The sequence below is a fragment of the Seriola dumerili genome, unplaced genomic scaffold (assembly GCF_002260705.1).
Source record: "Seriola dumerili isolate Sdu_G_001 unplaced genomic scaffold, Sdu_1.0 BDQW01000550.1, whole genome shotgun sequence".
In the NCBI taxonomy this organism is placed as follows: domain Eukaryota; kingdom Metazoa; phylum Chordata; class Actinopteri; order Carangiformes; family Carangidae; genus Seriola; species Seriola dumerili.
In genome coordinates this window covers 1,732,372-1,755,155 of record NW_019174805.1, presented here as the reverse complement: position 1 = coordinate 1,755,155, position 22,784 = coordinate 1,732,372, and the positions used below count along the sequence as shown (strand labels likewise).

At 39.2% G+C, this 22,784-nt stretch overlaps 2 protein-coding genes across 2 annotated transcripts; both read left to right on the top strand.

The window, feature by feature from the left end:
* The first annotated feature begins 9,656 nt into the window (after positions 1 to 9,656).
* Positions 9,657 to 14,227, top strand: LOC111235947 (troponin I, fast skeletal muscle-like). Its single transcript, XM_022764523.1, has 7 exons — positions 9,657 to 9,707; positions 10,950 to 10,985; positions 11,508 to 11,544; positions 12,541 to 12,669; positions 12,789 to 12,878; positions 13,764 to 13,937; positions 14,035 to 14,227. Exons 2-7 carry the CDS (start codon positions 10,975 to 10,977, stop codon positions 14,110 to 14,112), a joined length of 519 nt encoding a protein of 172 aa, XP_022620244.1. The 5' UTR covers positions 9,657 to 9,707; positions 10,950 to 10,974; the 3' UTR covers positions 14,113 to 14,227.
* Positions 14,228 to 19,637: 5,410 nt separating this feature from the next.
* On the top strand, positions 19,638 to 21,515 carry LOC111235949 (troponin I, fast skeletal muscle-like). The gene is made up of 6 exons (XM_022764524.1): positions 19,638 to 19,645; positions 19,996 to 20,035; positions 20,261 to 20,389; positions 20,496 to 20,585; positions 21,167 to 21,340; positions 21,438 to 21,515. The coding sequence occupies exons 1-6, from the start codon at positions 19,638 to 19,640 to the stop codon at positions 21,513 to 21,515; spliced, it is 519 nt and encodes a 172-aa protein (XP_022620245.1).
* Positions 21,516 to 22,784: the final 1,269 nt, after the last annotated feature.

The window sequence follows — 22,784 nt, the reverse complement described above, 5'->3', positions numbered from 1 at the left end:
GCCGTGGAAAAAAGTAATTTAACCACATGAGGAGGGTGGAAACACTCTAAAAGCTCATGTTTCCATCATGTTTTCGATCTCACCTATGAGCTTTGACTTGATCTCTTTTACTGACCTCATCTTGTTGTGCCCTCTTCTTCTGCAGTGGTTTAATGGCGCCACCTGGAGAATTAGCTCCACCAACTGTTTACGAACCAACTCCTAATATTACCACAACAGCAGTGGGTGGAAACAGAAATTAACTGGCATTTTCTTTTGGAGACGTTTTGGAAATTTAGATGGAAACTTGACCCCTGTCTAAGTACCTACCCCAGCCTCGTTCTAATGTGCAGTCATTTTGATATTGTTGATCAAGCACCAATTTATTTCGTTCCACTTCCACAAAGTCAGGTGACTTTTGTATTTGCTGGTCCATGATCCAGTCACTATCTTTCAGTCCTGAGTATGTGTTGACTGTCATGGAGCTTCTATGTGAAAACTTTGGTGTATGACAAGCAAAGATTTTAAATATATATTAGTATTATGTTCACTTTTTGGCTCCTACATTGGAGCCCCCTCATCCCCTGGTTCTCGATCTGCTGTATTTCTGCTGAGCAAACAGACACATATCACACCCAGTGATGGCTGAAGCATATGAAACAACTGTCAGATTGTCAGACATTCGGTCTGTGGGCTCGGGTTTCCTGGCTCATCCTGATCTCAACCATACAGTGTTACAGCACTGAAATCCCATGGTAATCCTGATCACGACAGCCTGTGATCTGCACTGACAGCAGAGTATGAGGTACTTTTCATGTCAAAAAGAGGATGTATTTTATGGGGACGCCGGATGGTTGAATATTGTTGATGAGATGTCAATAATCTGTATGTTTTACTGTACTCGTCTCATTCCGTACCACATCTCTTTAACACTTTGCACCAAGACTTGACAGCCTCAACAATGTCTTGTGTATTTGGCTTCTCATTCCTCAGAGTTACTGCAGGTTATATTTGACCTCTGCTGACGGCTGTATCATATCCTCAGATGACAGCTGCCTCTTCACTTAGGCTCTCACCAGCCAGAATTAGAAATGAGAGAACAGAGCAGGAGAGCCATCTGGAGAGAGGAGAGCTACAACAGTTTGCCTTATGCAATGTCAACCGCAATGACCCATCTTTTAACCTGTGGCAAAAACATCTCTCATCTGCCCAATGATACAGTATTCATTTTCCCTTACAGGAGGTAAACTGTTGTGTCTGTCCTGCTCTGAATGAAAACTGTCCTCACAATTTACAGGTAAGAGAAAAAAAAAACAGAGAAGAATTATTAAATTCCTCGTTTACAAAGTTTATGCTACAAAAGCTCATTAAAGGTCCATATAATATAAAGGTCTGTGTCCATGTGTAGTGTGATTATAGATCAGCTCTAGCTTCTATATTAATACTGTGAAAGTATCAAAGCCTCAGTCCACAGAGAAATGCACACAGCCTGTATTCAGAAACTGAGCCTTAAAACCAGCCGTCAGGACTTCTGGAACTTTGTGATGTCACAACAAAGCAGTCACCAAGCCCCGCCCACCTGGACCCACCATAGGATTTGTTTTCTCTGAGGGTTTTACCTGAAGCAAAAAACAGTCAGCCAATCAGAAAAGAGGCTCTGAGCCTCTCTTCTGATTGGCTCAGAGCCTTACTAGAGCTCCAGAGAGAAGCCTGAGAGAGGAGATGTAAAACTACACTGAGATGAAACCACAAATATATCTTCTTATGGATCAACACTTCAAATAAAACACAGAAGAAGAAGAAAACATGGGACCTTTAATTAATTGCGTGGTTGGGAGGCATTTACGATACTAATGTTGGTATTGGAACAACTCTAGTTATAGATGAATCACTGTTGGATTATACAGTATGTCAGCACAACAAGTTTGTTTTTCAACTGTAAAATGTCAGCTCAGGTGGCTTCAGGTCGCAGCAAAGTTGCTTCTAGGTATTTGACTTTTTCACACTTTCTCGAGACGTCTGAGCTTCAAGAGACTCTGGTGTATTGTATATTATGTGAGAATATTTAGCTGAGTTACATTTCTGGTGGGAAAGGCAGTCGCAGTCCAACCTGCAGGTTCGTGTTCCAATCAAACACTGTGGCAGCTGATTTCATTGATTAGTTCATCCTCTCTAAACGAAGGCTGTTAATCAGTGAAATCAGCTGCTCTCAATGTCACATCCTTTAGCACTTCAAAATTAAACAAGCACTAGCATTAAAGCGTTACATTACAGTCATTGGGTGATGCTTTTAATCACAGTTGAACAAGATGTCAACAAAACATTTTGGACATTGTTAGACCAGTTTGAGCGCAGACACCTTTCAGTTTAAAATACAGTATTTCATCGGCGAATGGGAGCTGGTTTTACACCACAGCTGCACCACGCTGATGTCAAAGCAGTCCAGGTGAGACAAAAATTAAAGTTAGAACCTGAAGGTCATGTTCAAGAAAGCAGCTGTATTTATATTTCATTTAATATATACAATCCTCTCCTTCCAGTCCTGTGACCTGCTGGGTGGCAGCACTGACCTGATGAAGTGAGAGAAGAAGAAGGAAGTTAAAGAGCAGGTGAGTCTCCTGACTCATGTGACATCAACTTCTATCGATGGGTTTTATTTTCTCCCAAATTATTGGGTTATCAAAATTTTGAAATTGTGCCTTGCATGATTAAATTTGGGGATGAAATAAACTATAAGAAGCTAAAGTGAATCAATAAACCATTCAGCAGCACGGGTCAGAGGTTAGTGTCTCTGGCTGCAGTTTTTCAGTCGGCCACTAGATGGTGCTCCAACCTCCAAAAATACAACAGTTTGAGTGAATGGAAAAATCCTCAACTTTACCCTTTATGAAAAGGTCTACACAGTTTTTCCACAACACATTTGGCTCACAGTAGGCAACTCAGGTTTTTCTAACTAAGTTCTCCCCATCCTGGTGACTGTTAACTTAATTTATTAAAATCTTAACACCCAGAACAGAATTTTTAGATGCTCACAAATGTCAGATTCAGCAGAACATGAGTAATTTTAACCGTAATACATTAATATGCGGTGTATGAAAGGTTATGTGCTTGGTAAAACCTGTCAAATTAGATTTTACCAAGACTGTCTTTATTCAATAATGTTTTAAACCCAAAACCCAACTTGATTTTACACATTTTTTTATTCAAAAATCTTAAAATTCTTAATTAGATGCAAGTCTGAGCTGCAGTTTAAATTGTGGCAGCAAGGAGGCGCTATAGCGTCCAATAACATAATGAAGCTGTTGATTTTCGCTTCCAGTAACTCCTTCACAACTATCAAAGCATCCCAGTTTGACCATATACCCAGCACTTACATGTTTGACCTTCCTAGTGATGCCGAAACAAACGAAACAGAAGCTGCCACTTCTGAACGCACCTTGAGGATGCACAGCCCTGCCCTCGTTTTGCAGTATGTGAACTGGGGTTGGACATTTTCATTCGTCTACTTCACACTTAAAATCTGATTCAGGCTTTAGTTGTGTTTTGGTTAGTTCACAGTCACTGCACTTTGCTGCAGCTCAATTCCCTTAACTTGACTCTTACCTCAGTTGGTATTTTGATCTGGTGTGACAGAACTCTAATGCCCACTGTAGGTGTACTGTCTTTGTGAGTAAAACGTTCTTGATTTGAATCAGTTGAGAAGCTCCCGACTCAAACCTGATTGAAGTATCTTTTTGAGGATAACAACATAGCAGCATTTAACTTTTACAGTCTTTTCTCCAAATTACCTGCAAATATGCCACAAAGAAAGTTAAGGAAGTTGACAAAGATGGATGTTAGAGCAGTGCAATGTATTTACATAAAAACACTAAGACATGCCTGTTAACTGAGGCTGTTAGGTGATAGGTGTTATTAGTGTTGGGTTGCTGTTCTGCAGATGACTGGTGTAACTGGTATTTATCATAATTATAGGTAAGAGGCATTGATGAAAAAACATCAATAGTAATGTTTAGTATATTTAAAAACAAGCTGCTTCACGTTGAATGGCAACATGTGGTTGGAGCAGCACAAGCGAGTAGCTGAAGTATTGGATCAAACTGATGACTCAGAGTCAACCTGGAAAATTTGGGATGAAACAAACAAGAGTTAGTTGTACTAATACCATGTTTAGAAACTAACAAAAAAAAGTTATTGAAGTTTTCGTGAAATTCTGTCTGGTTGTAACACATTTGCCATACAGTAACATATATATTCATATTGGAAACCCCTTAGTGACAAGCAGTAAATCCAACCTCAAACCATCCCTGTGGGTGGCAACACAATTATTTTGTCCATGCTTCAAACACAACCAGATGGTGGCTGGTTCTAAAAAAATTACTACCAGCATCAGGAGTATGAATCAAACTCCATGTAAACATACACATATAGTTATTAAAGCTTTCACATGGTGAGGAAAGGCCACACGCTTCACTCGCATTTCCAAACTCAGACCTGCCATACAGGGAATTCCTGAGGCTTGAGTTGTAGGCCGGACATTCTTGGTAGAAAACACCTGCCTGTCTCTCTGACAACCATGAACCTGACCCCCAGCATCACCCTCCGCCGCGACATTCCCAGCATGACTCAGACTCCATCATCTTCGCTGTCTGCACCTCACTCAGATCTGTCACCACCTTTCCCCACAGGCATTAGTCCTATAGTATGACCTGCTAAATGCTTATAGGTCTGATGACACGCTTTACTGGTCAGTGGGTCTGAGGTGATCAGTGGAGAGAACTTAACAAGGAGATCAATTGATAAAATGCTTCTGTGGATGCAGAAAGGCTTTACCTACTGATTGGTTTGGCTGGGTTTATTGATTGTTATTTTTTCTATACTGATGTCTCTGCAACTTTGTACGCCAACATCTTGATGTTATCCAACATTTCTGTCATTGACTTACTCGTGACAGTTTCAGTTCCATGAAAAAAGCTTTAGTCAAAGATGAGTGACCATAATCTTTCTATAAGTACCACTGTGTTGTACAATATGTGATCTCGTTCAGTAGGAAAACTGTAGGGTGAACGCTAACATTTCTGGCCACACTTCAAGAATCTTCTGCCCATTAATATGTCAGAGGATTCCTAGCTGAAGGTCCACTTTTTGGTAATTTTCTGCAGCTCTGTTTTTATCTCTTACCTATTTTATCTGAATTTTTATCTGTTTTTTCCAAAATGAAAAAAGAACTCTAAAAATCTAATTGTCAACAGTTTTCAATCTCTCAGATTATGAATCCAGCGAAATGAGCTAAAAGAAAATCAAATCAAGTAACCTTCATGTTTTAATGAAATATAGAGTAGAGTGATTTTCCTGTCACTAACCAAAGAGGAAAAAGCATCTGCATCTTTACAATTAACCTTGATGTTAATCTTTGGATAAAGGTGGGCTGGACAGGTGTAGGTGTTTCTAACACAAACATGGCTGATCCACCACTGAGGTCACCAAGGTCTGGACCTTGGTATTTTTTCCGAGGTGTAGCTATATAATAATAATAAGTCATGAAACTGGAATGGCACTCAGTGGAACTCATACCTCCACCATGACCAAATGATCCTAAACATGTCTGTGGGATCCAGATTATTATCTGGATCCAGATTATTACCTGGATCTGCACCAAATTGTAGAAAGTCATGGACCTCAACAACATTAATATGACGGATTTTCAAGATTTCTATTTTATTTCTCTAGAAATGATGAACAAGAACACATCTGCACGAACAAACAAACAAACATGGGTGAAAACATAATCTCCTTGGTGGAGCTGCCTAAAATAACTCTACTTTGGTGCTGCAAAGATATTGTATGACGCCAAGGTAACAGACACTCTCAGCTGCGTCATTGCCATTGCTTGCCTGGTCGTGGTTGGAGTGGATGATCTCGTTGTTACTACAAAATCTTTACTGAACACAGTGGTTCTTATGTCAACGAACCGGACAGACAGATTGAAGCGTGATACAGGTAATTAGAAGATTTTACCTGCGGACACTTTGTAATTCAGTGTCTTTTATCTCCAAACATCATGTGACCAACGGCTCCTGAGCGGTCGCACTAAGTTAAAACGTTGGCCGTTTGTCATGATGCCGGCTAGTTAGCTAGTTTGCTAGCTAACTAGCTAACGAATTACTGTTAGCTAGCTAGTTAGCTATTTAGCTAGCTAACAGTGAACAGTAAGAGGAGACCAAGAAGAGGCCAGTATTAGAATATAGATATCAATTGACCCTGTGTTAACTTGATAGAGGAGGAGGATGAAAGAGGAAGAGAAATATAAAGCATTATATAAGCATTATATAAGCATTATATGCTTGTTTTTGTCTGACAAGATATTTCTTTATCAATCAGTTTTTGTGTTCAAGCATTTCACTTGTTTCAAGCTTTTTAAAAATCTTGGCATGGGATATTTTCCTGTTCTGTTGGCAAACATTTAGCTAATTTTAAATAATGTTTCTCCCATTTTATTGCTTTTTTTCTTGTTTCTGAAAGCTGAGTTTTTGCAGGGCCCAGGATAGGCTTAGCATCATGTCCCTGTGTTTTCCAACACAAACAAAAACTGTGTGGAACTATGTGCTCAAACAACAACACAAACTTAGCACAATTATGGTGTCATAATATTATTTTATTGTAATATATATGTTCTTGTAAAAAAACATGTAGGTTATATTTATACTGTTTGAGGTAAGCTTCTATAATTTCCACTGACATGGTTTTAAAGCTATCATTATCCAATTTTTGCTTTCCAGCTGTATTAAAATGCCCATATTTAGATCAGGGTAATTTTCGGGAGCATGACCTTGAACCCCCCTAGCAAGCTCAGTTTTTGGACCTTGATGTATCTAAAACCCTGCTCTGTTTTTACTGTTAGAAAAGTTAGAAAAATTGAAGAAAAAAATCAAACAGGATGAGGAAAATGGAGATTACAGTCATGCTATTGGCACCGGTGCTATGAGGTAAATGATAAACAGGAAATGACAAACCATATATGATGATAGCAGGTAAAATGTTTACCATTCTTCGCAATCCTAGTTTACCCTATTAGCATGCTGAAAACCGCTGATTGGCTGTTAAAAAAAGTGCATGGGAAGTGATGGGAATGTCACTAGTTTTACAGGTAATTGTACTTGTTGCACTTTATGAAGTATCTGAAGCAAATTTAGTGCCAATCCATTAAGTTAAAATATTGCACAAAATAAGCAAAGACATTGACCTCCTGGTCGCTAGAGGAAAAGTCAGGGGATCATCACAGTCATTAGGATAAGTGGTGGACTGACCAGCCAACCAACAACACCATCCACAGAGCAATGCTACTAGCATGGATGAAAATGATAGCATTGGTTCATAATAACCACCATCTTTTCCCCTTGCTATCAGTTTTGGAGCTTTGGAAGACACCGAGAAGTAATCTATTTTTGTTTAAATATGTGGACCTGTAGTATGAATACTATATAATAATAATGATAATTTAAACAGACCTAATCCTACAATTTTTTGTCAAATCACCTGTGGCTTCCTGTGTAGGTACTTGTGCATATTTCAGGAGGCATTCTTGCTCAGGTAAATTCTCTCTGAGAGTGATCTGAAGCAGTTAAGGAAGCTTTCATGAGTCAGTCTCAATGTAACATTATCCACATGGAAAATCTGCCATCTTGCCTACCTGAAATCATGCCCGCATATTTTTATAGCTCAAGTGTTAATATGAGAGGACCCTCGGCAGCCAGAGAAAGGTCTGGAAGCCTTTCTGAGGGCAGATTCACGACTCGGAGCAGGTCCAATCCAAAATGAAACGCTAACCAGGCCAGTTGGCGATTACATGATATTAATAGACGGCAGAAATGCAAGCTTGTTAAGCACTTTATTTGGAGCAATAGTTAAAAGTAATGTCAAAGTTTCAGCAGTGGCCTCTCTCTTTTGAACCTGTTCCCGAAATCGCAGGATGCTGGGGGGTCACTGCACCTTCGGTTTTGATATTCAGGAAGATGCATTTTTTTTTGTTTGTTTGGTTGTTTTTTTGTTGTTGTTTTTTTTGCTCTGTGACTGTGTTGAATGTCTTTTTGTGTGAAATTATCAATAAGGAACTTTTAATACAATTTAGAGAATGTGATAATCAGAGAGGTAAAGGTCGTCAGCTGTTGACTTGGCATTTATGGTTGGATGATCACAAAACTTCTCAGAGGTTCTTTCGGTTCGTCTTCCAAATTCAAGTAAACATGAGTCCCCCGTTAAATTAAATGTATGCATTTAATGTATAGAATCTGGCATTAATGGATTAAGATCACCTTGTTATTCTCTTCTAAAGATGTCTTTTGGATTTTGCTCTTTTCTAAGAGCCAGAAATCCCTTAGAAAGAACCTTAATCTATCCAGACATGTCTTAAGATAAAGTCAGGATAAGTTGCTGAATTTAACACTTCCAAGCACAAGGGACAAGCTGCATAAATATACCTACAAATAAGTGGTAACAGTAGACGTTGTTTTGAAAGAGCTATTTATTCCATGCACATTAAGACCAGATTTTTTTTTAAAAAGGCTGTAAGGAAGGTTCAGGAGTTTTTCCCCTGTGGCCCGTTGTTCGGTGATTATGTCATTTAAACTCTCTCATGGTTATCGGCTCAGAAACTTGGCTCTTTGTTAGGCAGCGGGTTCAGCAGTGTCAGGCAGCTGTGGAGAAGAGGCTCTGCCACCCGAGCCTAAACTCCACAGCTGAACTCTGTAAGCGGAGGTGGCGGCAAGGAGACGCTGGGATCTGAGTTCCAGCCAGTTTTAAAGGACTTGTCCTTCGTGAGAAATCTGCCCCTAATTAGTAATGAGACGTTCGTGTGTCTGATGTGAGCATGCTGCAATTCAACACATTAGGAGTCACACGGAGGTTTACTTTTGCTCCAAACATTCTTCAAAGGGACGACAAAAAAAGCTTGGACATGAAATGAGATGCTAATTAGTGTCAAGAATGATGCAAAGCTTTAGTTGGCGTCCGATTTGTGGCTTTTAATTACATCTGTTGGAAACAAAGATGAAAGTTTTTGCAAATCTGAGACTGTTTTTGCTGTCTTTCCTTACATCTAGACCAGGTTTGACAAGTTTAACCAAATCCAGATTTACATTTCTCTGGTTTTATTCAGTACAGAAAAAAACTGTCAAATTAGGTTTTGAAAGTGCTTTAAGGCTTTAAATACAATTCCTTGTAGCTGTTTGAGCATTTTAAGAGACATGTCAACAGAGAATCAACCATTGTGTCCTTCGAGCTGCCTTTAACTTGTGAATTAAAAGCCAACTTTGCAGTGTAGACATGTATCCATCACTTAAACTCAGGCATCTTGACCCCTTCAGCACCAAAAAAGAGAGAAATGACTCTAGTGTCCTGGTCCAGTCTTCATCTGGTGATGGTTTTATAGTTAATGTGAAGCAACATCACACTTTTCCTCCCTTTTATAGCGTCCCAGTGGCACCGATCAGAGTCTGAAAACGATCTCAGGCTCCTCCTCGATGATGCCTGATTTACAGGGGGAAGCTGGCAGGAGTCGATGATATTTCAGGAGCTTGCCGGCCGATTGGTCTGAGGATCCTGCATTTCCATAAACAGGAGCTCCATATCCATATCTGAACCCTTGTATATATACACCCCGGGGATGATTTCTTCCCAGTGCCCCTGGCCACCGCTGCTGCTGCCCTCCTCCTGGACTTTCCGTCTCGTCGTAGGTGAGACCAGTTTCCCTTCCTTCCTCCTCCCCCTCCTCCTCCTCCTCTCTGCATGTCTGGACAGAGCTGGTTAAGTGATAGGAAGCGGCTGTGTGGAGTCAGTTAGAGTCTTTTTGAGGAGACCCGTTTGTAAAGTGCTAAGGTGATGAAGTCCTGACCTCTGGGGTTTGTTAATAAGTGAAGGGGGATGTGATCCAGGGTGAAGGAGAGGGCTGATTACTGCTGGACCAGATCTTGTTATTTGCTTTTGGCTTGTGTTGAAGATTTCTTGTTAATTGTTAATGATAATTGATAAGTGTTTGGAAATTTGGGGTTTTTCCTTTTTTTAGGATAAAGCTTTTTGAAAGATTGCATCATGTTGAGATTATTTTGTCAAATTTAGAAATGTGACTTCTCCACTTACGGATTATTTTCGCTCAAGTCTTTGGAAGCTTCAAAAATGTGGGATTTGAGAGCGGATGGTGAGATTTCATTGCTTTCTGAAAGAACACTGTAAAAATCAGCCAAGGAGGTTGAGATGTTTCCACTCTGGTTGTTAGACTGAACTCTGACCAGTGAATTTTTGATTTTAAAGGTTTTGGCCAGTTGAAGGTTTTGAAGTGTGACTTCTGCACTCGTTCCTGCAGGATTTTTACAGTGTATTCTCAATTCATTGATTTGGAAAGTTTAAACATTTGATCTCTTCACTTGGTCTGGATGAAATTGATTTTGTTGATTCTAATTCAGTCCCTTCAGTTATTTCCTGTCGTATTTGAAGCTTACATTTCCAGAATCATTAGACATGATGGAATAATGACACCTTGAATTATTTTTAGTAAAAATAACTCTTGAAATCGGATTCTGGGACTGAGAGACTTGTTTAGACGGGTTTGTTTTTGCAGTGTGTGAGGGTTTGTGTATTAGCGGCTGCAGCGTTGGCAGCTAACACGCTGTCGCAGCACATTCTGCCGCAGGGATTCTTCGCCACGAAAGGAATTGAAGTGTTAACTCCCGGGGGATCTTTGGTGTTGAACACCTGTAAAGGAGCTTATCGCAGGCGTCAGTGGCGACACTCGACCCAAACTCCAAACTTAGCTCTGTCACCGCTCAGCCGCTCATCGACTGTTTGAATCACAGATCACCTTTCATACAGAGGAGGGTCGGACTCTGATATTTAAGCACAGAGCAGATTATAACTTCCTTTATTCTCCCTCAGTGTCTCAATGAGTTTTTCCTCTCCTCTTTTCTTTCCTCCTCCAACAGGCTGTGAAGAAAAGAAACCGCCAACATGTCGCACGAGTAAGTTCTGCCTCTCTATAATCCTGATTTTTAGAAACTTTACTGGAGTGAAAATAGTTTTTAATGTGTTTTTAGATGTTGGACAGAAAAGAAATCAGCTGCACAGAGTTAAGATGTTTAATTATGAGGTTTCAAAGTATCAGCAGTGAAAGGTATCAAACATAAAAAGACTCGAGGTGAAGACAGGAGATCAGGTTTAGAGAAGAGAGAAAGAAATAATGAAAGAAAGAAAGAAATAATGAAAGAAAGGGACCTTTCTTCTCTCATATCTTCATTCAGAAAAAAGGAAAGAGGGTAAGAAAGAGAGAAAGAGCACAGAGGTTGGAATTCAGGAAGGATGGAAGGAAAGAAAATAACAGGGAGAGAAAAATAGGAAAAAGAAGGAGAGAATGAGAGAAAGAAAACCAGAAAGAAAGAAAGATACAGGGAAAGAAAGAGCAAAGAAAAAGAGGAGAAAGAAAGAACAGGAAGTTGTTTTAGACTCAGAACAAACGACTCACTCGTTGTTTCTGCTCTTCACAGGAAGAAGATGACAATGAGCCGCAAGCATCATCTAAAGGTACGACAGTCTGAGTCTGAGGGATTAGCTGCTGTTCAGAGTTTCACATCAGGTCGCAGGTTGTAGAAAAGTATTGATCATCACAGACTGAACAGTTTGGACTAAAGAGCTGAGCAGAACCCAGAACATCTGGAGCTTTATTATAAAGTTATTAGAGTCCACGCAGATGAAAAACCAGTCAGTCACTTCTTTAACCAGATAAATCAACATATTAACAATCAATCATGATTATGAGTTAATTGCCAGTTGATCAGTTGATCAGTAATTTTAGTGAACGGCATAGTTAGAGAAAATCAGCAGCTGCGTTTGTGTTTTTCTTTTGTTGAAGGCTGTGCTGCATGTGTTCGGATATGTTTGTGTTGTGGGTGACATCAAGTTTTGTAGCAAGTTCATACAAAAGTTTTGATTGTTAGAAATTTCAGCCTGTCGAACAAAAAGTATTCCTGTCGTTAAAGTGATTGATCGTCACAGTTGTTGGTTGTTGTCTCTCTGTGGGAAACTGTTTTTATAAAGATGAGGCCTGAGGGGTTTTAATAGTGAAGCTGATGTGTTGGTGTCAGTCGTTTCCCTGTTGGTCCGAACAGACAGACACAAACACACCTGAGCTGAGACAGTTTAAAGCTCGGAGGCGCCACCTGCTGGTGAAATCTGTCAAACACACACAAAGTGTTTTCATCATGTAACAGGTTGATAAGAAGCTGTTGCTGCTGAAAATCAGCTTTAGATTGACAGTTTATGTGTTGAAAAATATTCAAACAGTTATTTCTCACAAAAAGGTGAACAAAAAAACATTAACCATTTGTATTAATCAGGTTTTTGTGTAACCGTTTTTCTTCTTCAATGTTTTTAGTTGTTGATCTTCGTATTTATTTATTTTTACACGTTTGAGGGGTGACACTCCTTTTTCATGCCTTCGCTGTGAAATCCTCACATGAAAACAACATGGCCGGTTCTGTCCCTCTCCGAGTGACTCTTGACTTTGCCTCTCGCCTGCAGAGTGTGATGCTGCAGATTGCGGCGGGCTGGATTGAACAGGAGAAGAAGGACATTATAGAAGCCAAGAAGGCCTACATGGCCGAAACCTGTCCCTCACCCAGCCTGAGCGGAGACCAAGCCGGCCTCATGGTGAGAGGCGCTTCAGGCCTGTTGTTGTTGCGTTGTTGGCAGCTGTTTGAAGTGTGATATCCATTTCTGAACGGGTGCGATCAGCACGCAGACGTCACGCCTGTCGTTCCTTTTTCCAGGACACCTGCAGGAAGCTGCACGCCCTCATCGACAAAGTGGATGAGGAGAGGTACGACCTGGTGACCAAAATCGGCAAAGGTGATAAAGAGGTACACGTCGTCCTGCCGCTGTTCAGAAACTGAGCTGTTCTCACAAAGACGACTGTGACAGAGAGAACATAATGAGTCATTACTCAGACTGGATGTGAGTGTGTGACCACTGGAGAGGTCGTGTAGTTTGGGTTTATTTGCCACAAACAGCTGTGAAGTGAGTGTTTGTGTTCAGCTCAGACTTTTCCTCTAATTTCTCTGTAAGTTCATCAAGTTTTGTTGAAGTTTAACTTTGGAAACACTTTATTTTTCCACTGACTTTTTTTCCTCACAATTTTCTAATTATTAATTTCCAGGTATTTAGCTGTAAATGACTTGAGTATTTCCAAGAAAGGCCTTTGCAGTTTGGTACTAATTAGAAGTATAATTAATAAAGTGTTAATTTCTACAGTTATTAAGCACCTGCACTTCTTATATTTGAGATTTTAAGAAATAAATAGACGTTATTCAGTAGATGCATGAAAAATAGTTCATTTGCATTTGTTTTTACAGAAGTAAAGTCACGTGAATATCCACAGGTCACGCAGTGCAACACTGTGGATCACTGATGTGTCTTTATCAACAATGGAGCTCAGGAAAATAAGATACATGAGGCTGTAGATGATACATAGATACATAATTCTGTAGCCGCCACTTTTTCTGGCGGAAACTATTTGTTACTGCTATTTTGATAATTAAAATTATTTCTTATGCTACAGTTACGGTGGTAAGTGAGTGACTTATTTATATATATATATATATATATATTTGTCTTTGATGTTTGTAGTTGTATTGTTTTTATTATAATGGTTTCCTGACGTGTAGGATTATCAGACTTTAACCCCGAGACAAACCACTGCTCTGCTATTGGCTCCATTTCACCTTTGAAACCTGTTTCTCTCTCAGATCGACGACTTGAAGATCAAAGTGGTTGACCTGGCCGGAGTGAAGAAACCCGCTCTGAAGAAAGTGCGTATGTCCGCCGACGCCATGCTGAAGGCTCTGCTGGGCTCCAAACATACAGTCAACATGGACCTCAGGGCCAACCTGAAGCAGGTGAAGAAGGAGGTGAAAGAGGAGGTGAGTGTTGGCAGGACGACAGTCGGGACAGGTAATAAGAGTGTGGTTGGTTACACCTGTGGACACCTGTTGACTGGGAACTGTTTGTGTCCTGCAGCCTGGAGAGGCCGTCGGCGACTGGCGTAAGAACATTGAGGACAAGGCCGACAGGAAGAAGATGTTCGAGACTTCCTAAAGAAGTTAACTCTGCTCTTTCAGTTACTCGGGGCTGTTTCGCACTTTTTATGGAATTTATGAAGTTTTTCATTCAGTTGAAATACCTTTTTGTTTCATTAAATCTGTAAGTTTCAGCTTGGTCTGTTATTTTAAGTCAAGATGGGGAAACGGCTCTTTAATCTCAGCGTTCCCTCAAGTATCATACTTTTATTCTGTAGTGTGACTTCCTGTTTCGCTCTGCGCTGATGTTCACTCTTGACAACCTCCTGCTCTTAGTGTTTTTGTAATAAATATGTTTTGTTTCTACGTCTGCTCTCATGAGGTATTCTGTCTTTGACTCGGTGATGCACAACACTGCAGAGGAAGCACACGACGCACCAGATTTGAACGATCTTTAAAAACAAAAGGTCACAACAACATCGATGATGACGTTAGGCTTTCGTTTTTTTTCTGTGTTTGTTTTTGTCAAACGTTAAAGCAAAACCTGCCTTTAAACAGGACTCGTGATTTTATTACAACGTTTTAACAATGAAAAACATTTCACCCTGACGCTGAGATTTACAGAGCAGAAAATTCAGTTTCAGAGAAGCATCATGATGCATTAAACTCTGATTAATGCGTCTGAGCTTCGTAATGACGTCAGTTCTTTTCGAAGGCGGGTTCCAGCTTTAACGAGGTTGTGTTGTGCTCTTTGTAGTGCTGTGCATGTCAGTGAGGGACAAGACACAATATCCATGTTTCCTGCTCTGTCCACCCCAGAAATTATGTTTATATATAGAACAGATTTGCAGTAATTGCACTTAATGCTGCCTGGATTGTGTTTTCTATTAACGTCATGAGAAAATGTTCATGAACGAATCTGGAAAGTCACAGAAATGTTGATACTTAACATTTTATTTGTTGTCTGCTACGAAACGTCTGATCGTGTGACTCCAGCTTTATTCAACCTGAACCTTTTGTTGTGTAAACACGAGCACAGGCAGGATGTCAGGTCGTGCTTAATGTGAACATAATCCAGCCAGCGATTACGTTGCCATGACAACGCACTTGGAAAAACAATCGAGTCATATATATATATATGAACATAATTTGTAGGAGACATAGTTTATATTCGTCTATATTTATGTTCAGCGAGCTGTGAAAAGTGAATGTTCATCTGTTCTTCTGTTCATTTATTTTTTTGTTAAGTTCAAATGTTAAAATTTCTCATTTAGTAAAAGAAAACAAACAAAAACAAAAACAGATCTACACGAAAATGCTCTAAACTCAAGGTAACATGTGCTCACTTTTCCCAAAGCTTTCAACCGTATCTCACTGCCTTCTTCGGCCTTTAGTTTACATGATGACAGCTGAGCAAGGTTTGCTGAAGATGACCATGAGATACAGTTGAAAGGTCTGAAAATAAATAGTAGGTGAACCTTGAGTTTAGAGTGTTTTATCACAGGTGTGTTTCCAAAGTCAAGAATGAATTGCAGCGCTCAAGTCAATATATACATATTTTACATGAAATTATTTAATATTTATATGTTTTACATCTTTAGATTTTTTTTAAATGAGGCCGTTTTAACAGAACTGTGGATTTAATGCAGAAATGTAAATCATAATGGTAATTAGAAATTCAATTCACTCAAATCCTCCGGTGCCAAAAAAAAGACGCTTTTTCTGAACTTGTCAGACACGGTTTGTCCGTTGTCATGGCGACCAGAGTCTGTCAGAGTCCAAGATAATGTTGTAGTCCGGGTCAGCAGAGTCACACTGACCACACGGTGTCAGCAGAGCTCTGCCTGTTACCGACAGACCTCGTCCTGTTCGGTGGGTTCACTCCACATCTCAGCTCAGACAGAGACGTACTTTACTCATCCCTTCATGTGTCCATCAGCTCATTGTTACATCAGATGGTTATGATGGAATATTTAGAAAAATCCTCAAATCATGTTAAAGTTATAACAAAAAAATAGTTTGGTTTATTTATTTATTTTTTTGCTTTATTTTACCTGAATTATTTCATTTATTTATTCTTTTAGTTTGTTTTTTTTATAAGAACTTTCTAACTCTAACTCTCTGGGAGACGGAAGAATTGATTGTTGATCAGCGGTAAATGGTTCAATACAAATATCCGATTATTACTGATGGGTGAGATCAAACACGTTAATGAACTCAGCTGGCTACGGTGACTAAAGAGTGTCTATATTTTATATTTATTTACCTACAATTATTTTCAAATGGACCAATCAGAGATGGACACTCTTCAGTCACACAGAAGGTGAGTGGCGTCAGTTTGATTCTTCAGTTCAGTATCAGACAGAATGAGAAAATGTTTCCTGCTGTCGTTCATAGATAAAGATGCACTTTTGTTTTAATTGAAATGTTCTTTGTGTTTTTTTTTATTTCTTATCTTTGTGGTTTTTTCAGTTGCTGCGTCTGAATCCAGAATGAGCAGCTGAGGCTCTGAAATAAGGTGCGTCTTTAAAGGTAAAGGTATCTCAACATTTTTAATGTTGTAATGTGTTTTTTTTTTTTTACTTGTAAATAATGTTCGACATCAACATCCAAATTAAAGTCTGGAATTGGGTTTGTAATTTTCAATATGTCCGCCTCATCCGACGTGTAATAATTCAACATCTCTACATCAGTCACGTCTGTTATTCGAAATAATTAACTGCTGATATAAACTCGTGCAATAATTTAACACACCATCTGCTATTTTTTGTTTTTTATGTTTAAATATCTAAATGCACATATTTAATTAATTAATTTATTTATTTGAAGTATTTGGTTTTGACATTTTGCAGTTTTTCTTTTGTTTGTACTGTTCACTTTGCTGCTGCAGCACTGCAGATTTCCCCACTGTGGCACTAAAACAAGGAAAATGTTTTTGTTGTATTAACTCTTCATTTCTAACACAGTTTAAGATTGTGTTCAGGGAAAAGAAAAGAAAAGAAAAGAAGTTCCTTTATTGATCCCCGTAGAGGAAATTGAAGTTTGACATAGCAGCACAAAAGAGCAGCAGCAACAAGTGGAAAATGTAATAAGAAATAAAATAAGAATAGAAACAGAATCTAGAATTAGTAAAATCAAATAGAGAAACTATATACAATATAAAAATGAATGATTAAGAGTCACTGTTTCATTTATTTAATGGAAGAAAAGTGGGAAACTCTTTCCTTCTCTCTTTTTTTAATCAAACAAACGTGTCATTGAGTAAGAGATGAGGGGAATATGTTCCAATAACGAGATCTTCTCGGTTCATTATCCAGGACCTCCAGTCTAATTAAGTCTAGTTTCTTTTGCAGATCTGTCCACGCCCAGCTGATCACCCGACCTGAGGACTGCTGACCAATCGGACCAAACCAGCCATCAATACTGAAGGATTTATGACAGGAGCGGTCAAAGGATGGAGGTATTTCTGGAGCTCATTGGCCTGGTTGGAGCTCCGAGTTTCTCATGGCCATAAAGAGGAACCTCCAAACCCCCGTCCAAGCCCATATATACCCCCCAAAAGATCTGAGGCTTTAGTCTGTGACTCCCTCAGTGTCTCCCAGTCCTTCAGTCAGTCTCTGCTGCCCTCCTCATCGTCACTTTGTAGGTGAGAAACTTGTTTTACTTTGTGGATTTAGTGGCTAAAAGGGAAGATGATGCTCAGTAACAAATGTGGTGATGGATTTGTACCAGAGTGTTTTCACTGTCAGTATCTGACACTGTGCAGTTAGAAGAATTAAAACTTATTTTCTGTTTATGTTCAAGTGATAATCATGTATTTACAAACGTATTGACGGGGCTCATTTGGAAGTTAAGAAAATATATTACAGGATATTTTCAGTTTACAAAAACACACCCAAACGTTTTGAATATTTTGCTTCAGTTAAAGTTTTTAATATTAATCAAATACTTTAAGGACCTTTTGTTGTGATTACAGTAGTTTACAGAATTTAAGATTTCCAAACTTCTCCAAACTGTGGTAACAAGAAACTTTGTAAGAATTTGCATTGGGTGTGAAAATCTTAAATTCCAGGAACAAGGTAAGATTTTTCTTCGAGATGTCTTTTTAAAAAAATGTCTAAATCACTTGGTTTTTGTGAAGCTCCTGAACGCGTTACGGACGCTTTCTTATTTCTTTCTGTCTGACTTATAGAATCAGAAGCTTTTGGATTTGTACTAAATCTCCAGTACGTTTTCTGTGTCATTTAACTGCCGGTGTATCCGATTTCCTCCGAGTGGAAAATAACCCAAATATCCGATTACTGCTGACGGGTGAGGCCAGACCCAGACCTGTGAGGTCACAGAGAAAGCTGTGATGTAATCACCGATGATGCAAGCAGCAGCAGCAGCAGCATCTTTTAAACTGAAACACATTTGAGATGAGGGTCAGAGAACGAACAGAAGCAAGAGTGAAAAATTAAAATTTAAAATGAATCAAAATATTAGTTTATAAAGTTTTAGAAAGTTTGGTTTGAAAACAATGGAGTTTATTTTATTTTATATCTTTACATACCTGGATATCGGCACTTACTCTCCTGTCAGATGAAATATAATATTATTTCCATGTTACTGCTCATGAAGAGCTCATCGTGAAAGTCATTGTTGACCTTTGACCCTGAACTACGATCAGAAATAAACTGATTGTCTCAGGATTCAAGGATCCTGATTCAAAATTCATATTTGAAATTTTTAATTACAAAATATTAAAAAAAAAAATTACAATAATTACATTAATAATATATTAAATTTAAATTTAAGTTTTAACACAAAGTGAAAAAATGTTTAAGGGTTAGTTTGAAATACTATAATATATATTTCTTCATTTTGTATTTACTGACGTTTAAATCACTTTATTTTTGGATGTTCTAAAAAAGCGTAACTAGCAAATGTTAGTAAAATAAATCAGCTATATAAAGAATAAAAATAAAAATGTTATACATGTAATTTACTATAATACATTGTACATTAGTGCAAGGTATTTTTATTTGACAAATAACCAATAGGATCAATCACTGACCAGAAACCACTAATCAATTTATCAGCAAATCATTTCAGGTCGTTAAAAATATGAAAGTGCTGACGTGACCTTTTTGCTGAAATGGAGCTAAAAACAAAACAGGTGCAGTTTTCCTCCTGTCAATCAAAGAGACAGGTTTGTGACTGAAGGGTCAAAGGTCAAAGGTCAGAGTTGTGATTGTGATGTAAGCTGATGTCGTGTGTCGCAAACTGAACAAGCTCCTCGTTCGGTGTCAAACTAAATCACTTGAACAAGAGTTTGTAATTTAATTAACGAATTGTGTTTGAATTTTTATGAAATTGGAATAATGAATTAATTAATTTAATCTTGTTTTAATTGATTTCAAATGTAACTTTTGTTTATTTAATACTGTGTTTTAGCTTGAGACGTTTGGGACGTTTGGCTCTTTTGTTCAATGAAAAGTAAAATGTTTATAGAAAAACAAGCCACCTCATTAATTACAGAAAAACATCTGATATTCATATTTTTCCTAATTGTCTTTGTGTTTTTCCTGATTATTGACAGTCTGAAACCAAAGAGAAGCCAAGATGTCTGAGTAAGTATGAGTCTGTCAGTTCTTTAAACCACTGACTGTTTTAGCCAGTTTGCTTTTGAACTGAGGCTGAAACAAGTTGATTAATTGATTAGTTGATCAACAGAAAAATAATCTGTCACTGTTTTGTATATGAGTAATCGTAAACTGAATACCGTCTGGCTTTAGACCTGCATCCTGCAAAGCTGTGATTGGCGTTTATTAGTGTTTAATATTTGAGTATTTTCTTGACCAGATGATTAATCAAAAATGTATTTGCATATTAATCGATAATGAGAATAATAATTAGAACTGTGTTGTTATGTTATATGTTATAAATGCTTTTATTAACGTCATGTTTTCATGAATCACAGGGGAAAGAAGATGACATCGAGCCGCAGGCATCATCTCAAGGTAAGGGAGAGTCTTGTTGCTTTGTCTGCTGGATGTAAACATATGCTACTGTATGCTAACCAGTTAGCTAAAACATGCTAATATGTCAGAGCTGTGTGTCTTCCTCCTTGTTTTACTGGCCAGAAAAAAATCAGTGACTGCAGCTTTAAGAAAAGTAATAATTAAACTAAAAATAAATGAAACTGAACATAATAACTTGTGAGTCTCTGTGTCTTCGTCCTGCAGAGTTTGATGCTGCAGATCGCCGCCACCTGGCTGGAGCAGGAAGCTACCGATATCGCCGCCGCCAAAGAAGCTTACTTGGCAGAGAATTGCGCCGAACCCGACCTGAGCGGAGACCAGGCGGCTCTGATGGTAAAAACCCTGTGAACACACACACACACGAGCACACACACACACACACACGAGCACACACACACACATACACACACACACAACTTTTCTCTTTTCATATCGACAGGAAATCTGCAAGAAGCTGCACCAGGCCCTCGACAAGATCGATGAGGACAGATACGACGCCGAGGCCAAAGTGGCAAAGACAGACAAAGAGGTAGAGACGACTCGCTGTTACAGATGCTTTAATGTGGCGGGGGGTTGGGGGGAAGTAGGTCCGAGTGAATCCATTTGACATTTGAAGGTTATTCTGATCGTTTCTTTTCCGTAACCATAGTTTGAGTTTGTCATGTCTCATATTACCGGTGACATATCGTATCGAAACACTCAAACCGATCTCCAAAACAAATCTCCAGATATCAATATCCAAAACATCTGTCATGAGTCGTGATTCGGTCAGACCCTAAACTCACAGACACGAGAACGCCTCTTCAAATAAAACCTCCATGAATCTGCTTAGAAACCAGAGAAGAAGAAGCTCCTCAGTCAGTGATCCAGTGACAGTTACATGACAAACAGGAAGTTAAAATAGATCATTCACTACATTTCACTTTCTTTTCTGTTATCAGAAGCGTTTCTGTCACCGCATGTCGTCTACAGCTGATCTGATGTAAACAAACGAACTTGAAGCTAATTAGTTAGCGTTGAAACGGAGGAAAGTCGAGGCAGTTTGAGATAAAAAACCGTCCATCTGCCGCTGGTCCGTCTTCGGTATTGATCCTCTGTTTGCGTCTTCAGATCGAGGACCTGAAGCTGAGGGTGGTGGAGCTGGCCGGAGTGAAGAAACCCGCCCTGAAGAAGGTCCGTATGTCCGCTGACGCCATGCTGCAGGCTCTGCTGGGCGGCAAACACAAGGTGACCATGGACCTGAGGTCCAACCTGAAGCAGGTCAAGAAGGAGGTCAAGGAGGAGGTGAGTGTTGGCAGGACGACAGTCGGGACAGGTAATAAGAGTGTGGTTGGTTACACCTGTGGACACCTGTTGACTGGGAACTGTTTGTGTCCTGCAGCCTGGAGAGGCCGTCGGCGACTGGCGTAAGAACATTGAGGACAAGGCCGACAGGAAGAAGATGTTCGAGACCTCTTAAAGACTTTCAAATTCAAACCCCCCCCTTCCACTTCCTGTGGGCTGCCACATCTCTTCCCTCTGTTACACATGACCTTTTTCATGGAATTGGAAAAACACGTGCTATTAAATGTTTTGTTTTTGGAATAAGGCAATGCTGTGATTCTGCTTTTTCTTTTTCTACTACAGACGATGTTTGGAAGTTTAGAGGTAAAAGGTCGATTCGCTTGGTTCTTCGTATTCTCTCACTTCCTGTAAAGCAGACAGATGTCGGCGTTGATCTGAACCTCAGACAAAAAAAGTGGTATATAGAATTAGAGACTCCGAAGCAGGAGCTGTTTGCATGTAGACAAACCTCTTAATGTTGAGTGTTTCTCTGCTGGTTGAGCGAGTGCTGTGCTCGCACTGAGCCACCAGATGTCAGCAGAGAGCCTTCCTCTCCCGCTGGTCTCTGCTGCTGCTTCTCAGTCCTGCACAAAATCTCTCCTTCGTTTCAGCTGTGAATCGTTGCTTCTAACTTTTACATTCAGTCACATTTCTTTGGTTCAACTCTTCATCAAGTTTGGAGATTATCAGCAACAAGCTGCAGCGACATGAAGATCTACAGACGGTGAGTAACGATTTCCTCTTCTCTCTGTCTGTCTGTCTGTCTGTCTGTCTGTCTGTCTGTCTCTCTGTCTGTCTGTCTGTCTGTCTGTCTATCCGTCTGTCTGTCTGTCTATCTATCTATCGTTCTATCTATCTATCTATCTATCTATCTATCTATCGCTCTATCGTTCTATCTATCTATCTATCCATCTATCGTTCTATCTATCTATCGTTCTATCTATCTATCTATCTATCTATCTATCTATCTATCTATCTATCTATCTATCTATCTATCTATCGTTCTATCGTTCTATCTATCTATCGTTCTATCTATCTATCTATCCATCTATCTATCTATCTATCTATCTATCTATCTATCTATCTATCTATCTATCTATCGTTCTATCTATCTATCGTTCTATCTATCTATCTATCCATCCATCTATCTATCTATCTATCTATCTTTCTGTCTATCTATCTGTCTATCTATCCATCTATCTATCGATCTATCTATCTATCTATCTATCGATCGCTCTGATTGGCTGCTGACCTGTTGGCCTGAGAGAGGAGATGTGAAACACTCAGATGGTTTTTGGTTCTTAAAACCACAAACACAAAAACCACTTGAAATAAAAGAGAGAAGAAGAAGAAAATCTGGAGCTTTAAATAAGTTGTTGTGATGAACATGTTAATTGTGCGTGGG